Source organism: Dendropsophus ebraccatus, chromosome 10 (assembly GCF_027789765.1).
Source record: "Dendropsophus ebraccatus isolate aDenEbr1 chromosome 10, aDenEbr1.pat, whole genome shotgun sequence".
In the NCBI taxonomy this organism is placed as follows: Eukaryota; Metazoa; Chordata; class Amphibia; order Anura; family Hylidae; genus Dendropsophus; species Dendropsophus ebraccatus.
Genome location: NC_091463.1, coordinates 96,988,093 through 97,001,381, shown reverse-complemented (window position 1 = coordinate 97,001,381; position 13,289 = coordinate 96,988,093). Strand labels below are relative to the sequence as shown.

Here is a 13,289-nt window from a genome sequence, read left to right as displayed (position 1 = left end):
CCAGACTGATACATTGTACATCACTAGTCCTGCTCTTCAGGGTAGACAATGCTCTGTGAGCTCTACAGCCTGGACTCCAGACTGATACATTGTACATAGCTAGTCCTGCTCTCTGCTGTATCCAGTGTAGACAATGCTCTGTGAGCTCTACAGCCTGGACTCCAGTCTGATACACTGTAACAGAGCTGCAGCTGCTGTTTGGATCTCACCTGCTTCCTGGGCGGCTCCTTGTATTGGGTGACATTCATGCGGAGACTGCGGTTGTGGCGGATCAGGATTTCCTTGGCTTGTTCGGCTCCGAGGTCTGCGGCCAGTGTGTGTCTACTGTAGGTCGTGGTCTGTAGAGGTGAGAGGAGCGCTCACAGTCATGTCACTGCTTACTATCACTCCAGAGCTGCATTCACAATTCTGTAGGTTACTGACACTTCGTACTCAGCTCTGAGCTGACAGACAACTCTGTAGCAGTCAACCTCAGCTGTGTGGGTGCATTGCATTGTGGGAGATGGTGCGTTTACACAGACAGATTTATCTGACAGATTACTGAAGCCAAACAGGGAGCCAGCAGATGGGTGGCTGCAGCTCTGGAGGTGACCGGAGGAGAAGACAAAGTTGTGTTATGGTTCCCGTCCCCTTTATGGTCACATGACCGCGCTCACCGTTTTCCGGATCTGATACAGACTCATGGACAGAATCTTCTGTATGTCGTCCTTCTCCTTGGCCGAGAATCTCACCCTGGTCTGCGGCTGGTTGGAACATCGACTAAAAGGGATAAAAAATATAAATATCTTAAAGGGCCGGTACATGACGATTAAAGGAGTTGTTTACCCCCCAAAAAATTCTTTCAAATCAACTGCTGCCATAAAGTGCCAGAGATTTGTAATTTACTTCTATTTAAAAATCTCCAGTCTTCCAGTACTTATCAGCTGCTGTATGTCCTGCAGGAAGTGGTGTATTGTCTCCAGTCTGACACACTGTTCTCTGCTGCCACCTCTGTCCATGTCAGGAACTGTCCAGAGCAGCAGCAAATCCCCATAGAAAACCTCTCCTGCTCTGGACAGTTCTGCAATGAAACTGCAATGTGTGAACATGAGACCAGTGGATACTGAGAGGCGGCTGATTCTATGGATACAAAGTATCATCAGGAATCCGGAAGGTTCCGCTCACCAGGTGGACGCAGCAGGCGAGATAGATGACGGCTGTCCGCTTTCGGCGCGCTCCATGGCCTGCTTCTTCTCCAGCTTCTCATACAGGAGGACGATGCTGGACTTCGGCTGATGATCTCGCAGCAGGATCCTCCTCAGACACCGACCGTCACAGTAATCGAACCTGGGAGCAGTGATCAATAGATGATCAATACATGGCGGTATAATGAGGCATTCTGCTCTGGTGTGCAGTTACTGCTTATACTGGGTGTGTTGATGCGGTATTATATTGTACTGTTACGTTGTATTATATTATAGAATATTATGATCTATTATCTATTATGTTGGATTATATGTTACTATGTTACATAGTGTTAGGCTATGTTCACACTACTTATAATGTCGTAAAACTATGGCCGTTGTTGTCAATTGCAATAACGGCCGTGATTAATACGAAAATATACGCTACCTTGCCGTCTATGGAATCCCGGCCAGAGCGTATACGCATAGTAAATATATACATACACATAGTATACGCTCCGGCCGGGATTCCTAGCGGTGCCGCGAGAAACCCTGTCAGTGCACAGTATGGAGAGAGTGGCTGCGGTCGCACGCTCCATAGTGTGCAATGGACAGTTCGCATGCGGGTGCGCATGGATGCGTCCACATCAGAATTCTGTGGCTGCAAAGATCATCCGGCCGGTACCGGATGATCTGCAATACCGGACGTTCCGCTCTTACAAGGTCTGAACATAGCCTAATACTGTATTGGTTGATACCGGATGATCTGCAATACCGGACGTTCCGCTCTTACAAGGTCTGAACATAGCCTAATACTGTATTGGTTGATACCGGATGATCTGCAATACCGGACGTTCCGCTCTTACAAGGTCTGAACATAGCCTAATACTGTATTGGTTGATACTGGATGATTCCGGATCTGTATTTTTATAGATTAATCAATGAATCTTCCTCGGTCTCTTACTTGTCTTTCCAGTACATCTGTCCCCCGTGGCCGCACACGTCCTCCATGCCGGCGGTCAGGTGATCCATCAGCTGTGGACATGACACAGGGTACGGCTCACACTAGTGTAATACAGGAGTATACAGTATATAGCCACATGGCTCAGACTGTAATGCTAAGGAAGTGTGAACACAGCCCTAACCCCAGTAATGGGGAATGTTCCAGGGCATGCTGGGAGTTATAAAAGCTGGATATATGGTGAGAGTAGTAGTTCTATAACAGCTGGATATATAGTGGGGGTAGTAGTTCTATAACAGCTGGATATATAGTGGGGGTAGTAGTTCTATAACAGCTGGATATATAGTGGGGGTAGTAGTTCTATAACAGCTGGATATATGGTGGGAGTAGTAGTTCTATAACAGCTGGATATATGGTGGGAGTAGTAGTTCTATAACAGCTGGATATATGGTGGGAGTAGTAGTTTTATAACAGCTGGGTATATGGTGGGAGTAGTAGTTCTATAACAGCTGGATATATAGTGGGAGTAGTAGTTCTATAACAGCTGGATATATGGTGGGAGTAGTAGTTCTATAACAGCTGGATATATGGTGGGAGTAGTAGTTCTATAACAGCTGGATATATGGTGGGAGTAGTACTATAACAGCTGGATATATAGTGGGAGTAGTAGTTCTATAACAGCTGGATATATGGTGGGAGTAGTAGTTCTATAACAGCTGGATATATGGTGGGAGTAGTAGTTCTATAACAGCTGGATATATGGTGGGAGTTGTAGTTCTATAACAGCTGGATATATAGTGGGAGTAGTAGTTCTATAACAGCTGGATATATGGTGGGAGTTGTAGTTCTATAACAGCTGGATATATGGTGGGAGTAGTAGTTCTATAACAGCTGGATATATGGTGGGAGTAGTAGTTTTATAACAGCTGGGTATATGGTGGGAGTAGTAGTTCTATAACAGCTGGATATATAGTGGGAGTAGTAGTTCTATAACAGCTGGATATATGGTGGGAGTAGTAGTTCTATAACAGCTGGATATATGGTGGGAGTAGTAGTTCTATAACAGCTGGATATATGGTGGGAGTTGTAGTTCTATAACAGCTGGATATATAGTGGGAGTAGTAGTTCTATAACAGCTGGATATATGGTGGGAGTTGTAGTTCTATAACAGCTGGATATATGGTGGGAGTAGTAGTTCTATAACAGCTGGATATATGGTGGGAATAGTAGTTTTATAACAGCTGGGTATATGGTGGGAGTAGTACTATAACAGCTGGATATATAGTGGGAGTAGTAGTTCTATAACAGCTGGATATATGGTGGGAGTAGTAGTTCTATAACAGCTGGATATATGGTGGGAGTAGTAGTTCTATAACAGCTGGATATATGGTGGGAGTAGTAGTTCTATAACAGCTGGATATATAGTGGGAGTAGTAGCTCTATAACAGCTAGATAAATTGCTATGACATGTAATTCATCACATTATTGGTGTCACTGAGACTTCATACCAGGGGCAGATACAATGTAGCGGCGTCACCTACCCGCATGTTGATCTGTTCGCTCACGGTGGAGGCCGCTCTGTTCCGTTTCTTAATCTCCAATAACTCCACCAGCGGCCGGATGGTCATTCCCTGCGGAAAGAGAGATGACGATGAAAGGTAGATGAGATATTGAGAAGGATCAGACTTCAGATCCTCAGGGGCGGGGCTACAATAGATTGTATGAGGCGGAGCTCCCCCTGCAGGATCCCCACCACATCTCCCCTCATTTTTTTTATTGTAAGTTTATCTAATATAGCGACTGACCTGGACAAAGACGGTGAAGAGGATGACCGCGCTGGTGGCCGCGATGAATAGGCGCTTTGGTTTTATATCAGGAAGGAGAAACACCAAGGAGAAACAGATGGCTCCGCGGAGACCTCCATAGGAGATAATGAACTGATCCTTCCTGGAGACGACGTTCAGGCAGCACTTGTTTAATATGGTTGTCAGGACTACAACCCCTATAATACATACAGTGATCAGGACTACAACCCCTATAATACATACAGTGATCAGGACTACAACCCCTATAATATATATGTGGTGTCCCACAACGAGTGTTGCTACTTTGAACATCCCTTGCAAAAGCCTGTACTCAAGTTTAAAGGGAACCAATCAGGCTGATATGGTTCCCTAAACTGCTGTATACAGCTTCTGAGCAGCCGACGGCACGTACCGGCCGCGGCTGCAGCAGGAGCTGTAAACCTGAAAAAAAGCTGTTTAATTCCCCGGGTGAGTGACAGTAGTCATCTGGCTTCTCTGCCTGTCAATCATCCCCTCCGAGCATGCTGACAGGCAGAGAGCGGTGACTAGACACAGGCCACCCAGATGACTACCTCCCCGCCTGTGCCTGTCACATGCCCAGGGGATTAAACTGCTTTTTTTCGGGTATACAGCTCCTGCTGCAGCTGCAGCTGGTACGTGCCGCGGCTGCTGCAGGAGCTGTATACAGCGGTTCAGGGAACTATATCAGCCTGATCGAGCTGATTAGTTCCCTTTAAGTGGTAATGAAGTTATGTCTAAGTTTTGCCACTAGATGTCACTATTATGTATTAAAGGTTAATGTTTTGCTCAGGATCCGCACCACCAATGAGAACTGTTCTTTCCTTCTACCTATCTCAATCCTTCTTTCTCTTTGCACTCTCTTCTCCACCTCTCACAGGAGCTGTTACACACACCCTGTAGGAAGTTGTTGCATGGGTAGAGGAAGTGTCAACGCAGGTGACACCGGGAGGATTGTGTCATCCTAGGAGGATGGGTCACCCGACACTGGAGCAACAGGTGGTACAACAACAACAAAGGTCGAAACACGGGCACAAGTATTCTTCTTCACAAGTATTCTACTCTTAAAGTTCCGGCACAGCACAGTACTAAATTGGGTTGGGACTCTCAGGACAAACTCCTCTCCGCTACTCTGAACTTTCACAACCTACTCTTCTCCACTGCTCTAAACTCTCTCTACTCTTCTGGGCACACAGCAAGGCCAGTGCTGCTGTTCCGCTTCTGCCTCACAGTTCTCGGTGCGGATCTGGTCTAGTCCTGATTGTATCATACTGCTCACTTGTATCACAGAAGATTCTTAAGAAAAAATAAAGTTTATTTATTCGACTGGGACTCAGTAATTATTGAACCAGCAATTACACAGCAGCTGCAGCGCAAGGGACCCATCACAGCCCAGCAGGTCACCGACCATTGGGGACGGATATAGCCAGCCTCAAAAACTAAAAGCAGGTGTGCTCTATACCTGTGTGCTGATTCAACACTGGCGTCACCACAACCTACCACCTGGCTGAGCTATACTCCACCGACCATCCACCACAGTAATGGCGTCACACTACCAGCTAGCAAGTGACCAGTCAAGCACACACCAAATATACAATCACCAGGACTACAACCCCTATAATATATACAATCACCAGGACTACAACCCCTATAATATATACAATCACCAGGACTACAACCCCTATAATATATACAATCACCAGGACTACAACCCCTCTAATATATACACTGATCAGGACTACAACCCCTATAATATATACAATCACCAGGACTACAACCCCTATAATATATACAATCACCAGGACTACAACCCCTATAATATATACACTGATCAGGACTACAACCCCTCTAATATATACAATCACCAGGACTACAACCCCTCTAATATATACACTGATCAGGACTACAACCCCTATAATATATACACTGATCAGGACTACAACCCCTATAATATATACAATCATCAGGACTACAACCCCTATAATATATACAATCACCAGGACTACAACCCCTATAATATATACAATCATCAGGACTACAACCCCTATAATATATACAATCATCAGGACTACAACCCCTATAATATATACAATCACCAGGACTACAACCCCTCTAATATATACACTGATCAGGACTACAACCCCTATAATATATACAATCACCAGGACTACAACCCCTCTAATATATACACTGATCAGGACTACAACCCCTATAATATATACACTGATCAGGACTACAACCCCTCTAATATATACAATCATCATCAGGACTACAACCCCTCTAATATATACAATCATCATCAGGACTACAACCCCTATAATATATACACTGATCAGGACTACAACCCCTATAATATATACAATCACCAGGACTACAACCCCTATAATATATACAATCATCAGGACTACAACCCCTATAATATATACAATCATCAGGACTACAACCCCTATAATATATACAATCACCAGGACTACAACCCCTCTAATATATACACTGATCAGGACTACAACCCCTATAATATATACACTGATCAGGACTACAACCCCTCTAATATATACAATCATCATCAGGACTACAACCCCTCTAATATATACAATCATCATCAGGACTACAACCCCTATAATATATACACTGATCAGGACTACAACCCCTATAATATATACAATCACCAGGACTACAACCCCTATAATATATACACTGATCAGGACTACAACCCCTATAATATATACACTGATCAGGACTACAACCCCTATAATATATACAATCACCAGGACTACAACCCCTATAATATATACACTGATCAGGACTACAACCCCTATAATATATACACTGATCAGGACTACAACCCCTATAATATATACACTGATCAGGACTACAACCCCTATAATATATACAATCACCAGGACTACAACCCCTATAATATATACAATCACCAGGACTACAACCCCTATAATATATACAATCACCAGGACTACAACCCCTATAATATATACACTGATCAGGACTACAACCCCTCTAATATATACAATCACCAGGACTACAACCCCTCTAATATATACAATCACCAGGACTACAACCCCTATAATATATACAATCACCAGGACTACAACCCCTATAATATATACACTGATCAGGACTACAACCCCTCTAATATATACAATCACCAGGACTACAACCCCTCTAATATATACAATCACCAGGACTACAACCCCTATAATATATACAATCACCAGGACTACAACCCCTACAATATATACAATCACCAGGACTACAACCCCTATAATATATACACTGATCAGGACTACAACCCCTCTAATATATACAATCACCAGGACTACAACCCCTCTAATATATACAATCACCAGGACTACAACCCCTATAATATATACAATCACCAGGACTACAACCCCTATAATATATACAATCACCAGGACTACAACCCCTATAATATATACACTGATCAGGACTACAACCCCTCTAATATATACAATCACCAGGACTACAACCCCTCTAATATATACACTGATCAGGACTACAACCCCTATAATATATACAATCATCAGGACTACAACCCCTATAATATATACAATCACCAGGACTACAACCCCTATAATATATACAATCACCAGGACTACAACCCCTATAATATATACAATCACCAGGACTACAACCCCTATAATATATACACTGATCAGGACTACAACCCCTCTAATATATACAATCACCAGGACTACAACCCCTATAATATATACACTGATCAGGACTACAACCCCTCTAATATATACAATCACCAGGACTACAACCCCTCTAATATATACAATCACCAGGACTACAACCCCTATAATATATACAATCACCAGGACTACAACCCCTATAATATATACAATCACCAGGACTACAACCCCTATAATATATACACTGATCAGGACTACAACCCCTCTAATATATACAATCACCAGGACTACAACCCCTCTAATATATACACTGATCAGGACTACAACCCCTATAATATATACAATCATCAGGACTACAACCCCTATAATATATACAATCACCAGGACTACAACCCCTATAATATATACAATCACCAGGACTACAACCCCTATAATATATACAATCACCAGGACTACAACCCCTATAATATATACACTGATCAGGACTACAACCCCTCTAATATATACAATCACCAGGACTACAACCCCTCTAATATATACACTGATCAGGACTACAACCCCTATAATATATACACTGATCAGGACTACAACCCCTATAATATATACAATCACCAGGACTACAACCCCTATAATATATACACTGATCAGGACTACAACCCCTATAATATATACAATCACCAGGACTACAACCCCTATAATATATACAATCACCAGGACTACAACCCCTATAATATATACAATCATCAGGACTACAACCCCTATAATATATACACTGATCAGGACTACAACCCCTTTAATATATACAATCATCATCAGGACTACAACCCCTATAATATATACACTGATCAGGACTACAACCCCTATAATATATACAATCACCAGGACTACAACCCCTATAATATATACACTGATCAGGACTACAACCCCTATAATATATACACTGATCAGGACTACAACCCCTATAATATATACACTGATCAGGACTACAACCCCTCTAATATATACAATCACCAGGACTACAACCCCTATAATATATACAATCATCAGGACTACAACCCCTATAATATATACACTGATCAGGACTACAACCCCTATAATATATACAATCACCAGGACTACAACCCCTATAATATATACAATCACCAGGACTACAACCCCTATAATATATACAATCATCAGGACTACAACCCCTATAATATATACACTGATCAGGACTACAACCTCTATAATATATGGAATCACCAGGACTACAACCCCTATAATATATACACTGATCAGGACTACAACCCCTATAATATATACACTGATCAGGACTACAACCCCTATAATATATACAATCACCAGGACTACAACCCCTATGGTAAATTCAATCTTTAGGAGGGGCAGAGACAAGACCAGAAGGAAGTGACTGCTATTTCTTTTTCCCAGTGACTGAAGGAAGAGCAGCTCTGGAGCACAAACTGCAGCTCTAAAGGGCAGAATACTGTACAGACTGTGAGGTCAGAACCGGACACCCCCACTGTGCGACTTTCCTACGTGACCTGGCGTGGCACACCGCTACCCCTGGTCTCACCACATCCCGGGTGGCGTCTCCTGGGCAGATGACCTGATACCTGACACTCGCCAGAACAAGCAGAAGAGGATGGTGAGGAGGGTGAAGGGCCAGTTCCACTCGTGATTACTCTCCACCGTGTACAATCCGAGGAAGAAGAAGATGAGAGTCTCGCTGACGCTGCTCCACATCTTCATGAAATACTTCACCGTGGTGTACGACTTCTGCGAGATGTTGGCCTCCACGTAACGCTTCATACTCACAGAGCATGAGATGATCCTGCCGGACGGGTACCTGGCGTTAGTTGTCACTCACTATTACTGAATACTACATGTTTGGGAGTAAGATGCTTTGGTCACATGTGGCTCTTGTTAACCTGGCAATAGCTGCATGTCCCCCCCAGTCTGTACTTACGCCATAATCCCGGAGAGGTGGAAGATTTCTGCTGTCAGGTAAGCCAGATAGCTGTACAGGAAAACAAACAGCGGCTCGATGACTCTGATGTGCTCTGTGAAACGCGTGGTAAAAGCCGCCAGAAAGCCAAATATCAGGCCGACCAGAATCCCCCCAATGCCAACTACAAAGATGGTGCCAACTCCGACAAAGATGTCCCCCGGCTGGACGACCGCCATCCCATCAAAGGCTTTGAAGAGTTTATACAGAACCTGAGGGACATGTTAAAGTATAGAAACATAGGAATGTATGTATACAGGGTCAGTGCACACACCAGTATACAGCACACACTATGTATACAGGAGCATACAGCACACACTATGTATACAGGAGCATACAGCACATGCTATGTATACAGGACCATACAGCACACACTATATATACAGGACCATACAGCACACACTATATATACAGGACCATACAGCACACACTATATATACAGGACCATACAGCACACACTATGTATACAGGACTATACAGCACACACCAGTATACAGGACCATACAGCACACACTATGTATACAGGACCATACAGCACACACTATGTATACAGGAGCATATAGCACACATTATATATACAGGAGAATACAGCACACACTATGTATACAGGCCCAGTGCACACACCAGTATACAGGACCATATAGCACACATTATATATACAGGAGTATACAGCACACACTATGTATACAGGGTCAGTGCACACACCAGTATACAGGACTATACAGCACACACTATGTATACAGGACCATACAGGACACAGTATGTTTACAGGGGGCTGAGCTGTAATACCACACAAAACCTAAAGACATGGGGTGGCGCTGCTTTGGGGAGAAAACAAGCTGTTGTGTTTTTTCACACCTGGATAACCCCTTTAAGAGACCTGCCTGAGAGGTAGACAGTGTTAATGGTTTCTCACCATGACTCAATATACTAATACCTATGTACTACTGTATGTACTGGTTTACAGTGAGATGGGAAGCGTCTTGCGCCATCATGCAACATTATTACTCAATTACAGTCAGTGATGAAATGTTGCAGCACGGCGCAGGTTACACAAGATTTAACATCGTGTTCCATAGAAGACAACAGCAACGAGTGACCAGATGGTGATAAAAATTGGAGAAGTGAAATCCAGTACGGAAGTTACACAGAACTGCCACAAAATGCAACAAAATACTGTGCCCTTTATACTGGGGGTCAAGTATTTTACCTACTCCTCTCTATATACATATCTCAACTGAAAATGACATGTATGGAAGTAAGATGCTTTGGTCACATGTCCAGCCCCATGTCTGCCTATAATTCTGCCCCCAGTCATGAACTCACCACAGTTACGGCGTCATTGAGCAGAGATTCTCCGAACACCAGGATATAAAGCTTCTCGTTCACGTGAATCTCCTCAAACACCGACAAAACGGCGACCGGATCAACGGCGGCGATCAGACTCCCGAACCACAGATTGTGGAGCAGAGAGATGTCTGTCAGTCCAAACACCTCCACCTGGCAGATCCCATAGAGAGACAGCCCAATGCCAAAGATGTTCCAGAGGGTTCCCAGGATGGAGTACCACAGGATGGGCCCCAGGTTCTCAAAGAACGGCCGAATAGGGAGGAAGTACCCGGCGTCCAAGACAATGGGGGGTAAGAGGTAGAGGAAGAAGACGTCACTGTTCATCACCGGGGCCTTGTTATTCGCAATGTAAATAATCCCACCCATGATGAGGCCCAAAACAATGAGGATGCAGCTCTCCGGGACCACGGTGCGGACTCGGGGGGAAAAATGGAAACCTGTAGAAATAAGAACGTCCTCGGTTATCATAGAAATAAAGCTTGAGGGTCAGCCGTATTATGGTTCCAGCCCTCTCCTCCGGGACCTCTATGGGCATCATCCCAGGTTACCATCTTACCAATCTTAGCGATCGATGCCAACATAATGCACAGGGTGATCTCAAAGGGCATCTGCATATGATGATAATCCATGGAGAAGATCTTTAGCCTGGACTCATTCGTGGACACGTTGTTCACCTGAGGAGGTGGCGTCTGCACTATGGGCGACCCTGACAGCAAGAGCGGGAAGAAGACCAGGAGAAGGATTCCCATCATCTTCATCTAGAGAGGCTTCACCTCTGACTGTCATCTGACTGATCCCTCCGTCTTCTCCTGACATAAAAGGGGGGATCAGCAGTGAAGTGCCCCGTGCACAATCCCTGGACCTTCTCCAACCTGGAAAATTCCACAAATCCAGTCATTGACAGAAAGGAAAACAATGATCTCCTCCAGTGTATGAGAGGATGAGGTGAACGAGGCAGCACTCCGCATGTTATTATACACTGGCACAGAGGCTGGCACTGCCATATTACAGTGTTAGGGACAGGATCAGAGTGCCAATTGCAGACCATTTTGGTGAAACTGGAGGCTGTACTTTGTCATGACTCACTTATGAGCACTACAACTTACTGGTTACAATACACAATTTCCTTCACATCATTGTTCCTTTAAACGGAATCATCCGGCACTGTTGCCCTCACTAAAACCCCAGGTCATTTTTGCCCTCCCAGGGATTTTAGGTCATTGTTGCCTTCACAGAGATCTCAGGTCATTGTTGCCTTCACAGAGATCTCAGGTCATTGTTGCCCGCTCACAGAGATCCCATTGTTCTTCTACAATCAGTGATGCATCCCCTAGGGGACTATTAGTGCCTGTGTCCTCTATTGGATTACCATTCCTTGGGTTCTGTAGTTTGCTATAAGTGCCTGCTCCCTCTAATGAACTATCAATGCTGGTGCCCCCTACTGGACCAGTGTCGGACTTGGGTATCTGGGGCCCAGCAGAGAAAATGATCCTGGGGGCCCACCAGTGAGGAACCAGTGAGAAACAACATGTCAGTCAGTTTTAGTGCAGGTTCTGAAGCTGGGGGCCCCCGGAGGATCCTCTGGTACTCTGGTGGGCCAGTCTGACACTGTACTGGACTATCAGTCCTGGCAGCCCCTATTGTGCCTTAGTGCCACTTATTAAACTGTATTATTTCCCCAAATGGAATATTGCCATATGCCGGGGGTGTTGTGCCTGCTGCGTGGGTGTAGGGTCACTTTCTTTTTCCTCTCCTTCTGGCCCAGACCACCATGATTATTTCTTGCAGCTACAATTCATCTCTTGTGAATCTGCGAGACAAACATTTTAGGCTCCGCACTTTTTCAACAACTTCCACTTTTTTGTGTCATGTGCAATAAGTCAGTAGGTATGTGCATTGCCCTCTGTATGTAGCATCCCCTGCTGTACCCCCATATAGTAATAATGTCTCCTGCTGTACCCCCATATAGTAATAATGCCCCTTGTGCTCCCCATAATAATTATCCCCCTTGCTCCCCCCATAGTGATAATCCCCCTGTGCAGTCCCCATAGTAATAATCCCCCCTGTACTCTGCTCCCCCCATACTAATAATTCACCCTGTGCTTCCCCCATAGTAATAACCCCCCCTGTGCTCTGCTCCCCCATAGTAATCATCTCCCCTGTGCTCCCCCATAGTAATAATCCCCCTGTGCTCCCCCCCCCAAAGTAATAATCCCCTGTGCTGCATCCTCATAATAATAATCCCCCCTGTGCCCCCTCTACTAATAATCCCCCCTGTGCTCCACCCAGTGGCGGATTAAATGTACCCTGGGC

The 13,289-nt window shown here is 44.4% G+C and overlaps 1 protein-coding gene and 1 long non-coding RNA gene across 2 annotated transcripts in view; one reads left to right on the top strand and one right to left on the bottom strand.

Moving 5' to 3' along the window:
- The window catches only part of LOC138802386 (sodium/hydrogen exchanger 2-like), a 48,686-nt gene extending 37,081 nt beyond the window's left edge, over positions 1-11,605 (bottom strand). The window contains exons 1-10 of the mRNA XM_069985621.1: positions 11,533-11,605; positions 10,953-11,413; positions 9,588-9,838; positions 9,235-9,452; positions 3,930-4,126; positions 3,666-3,755; positions 2,128-2,198; positions 1,165-1,326; positions 657-759; positions 210-338 (exon numbers count right to left, since the gene is read on the bottom strand). Of these exons, the coding sequence (XP_069841722.1) occupies positions 210-338; positions 657-759; positions 1,165-1,326; positions 2,128-2,198; positions 3,666-3,755; positions 3,930-4,126; positions 9,235-9,452; positions 9,588-9,838; positions 10,953-11,413; positions 11,533-11,605 (1,755 nt within the window). The remainder of the gene's footprint in view (positions 1-209; positions 339-656; positions 760-1,164; positions 1,327-2,127; positions 2,199-3,665; positions 3,756-3,929; positions 4,127-9,234; positions 9,453-9,587; positions 9,839-10,952; positions 11,414-11,532) is intronic.
- LOC138765884 (uncharacterized) overlaps positions 1-13,289 on the top strand; it is a 222,756-nt gene that overhangs the window by 194,909 nt on the left and 14,558 nt on the right. The gene's annotated exons all lie outside the window — the stretch shown is intronic.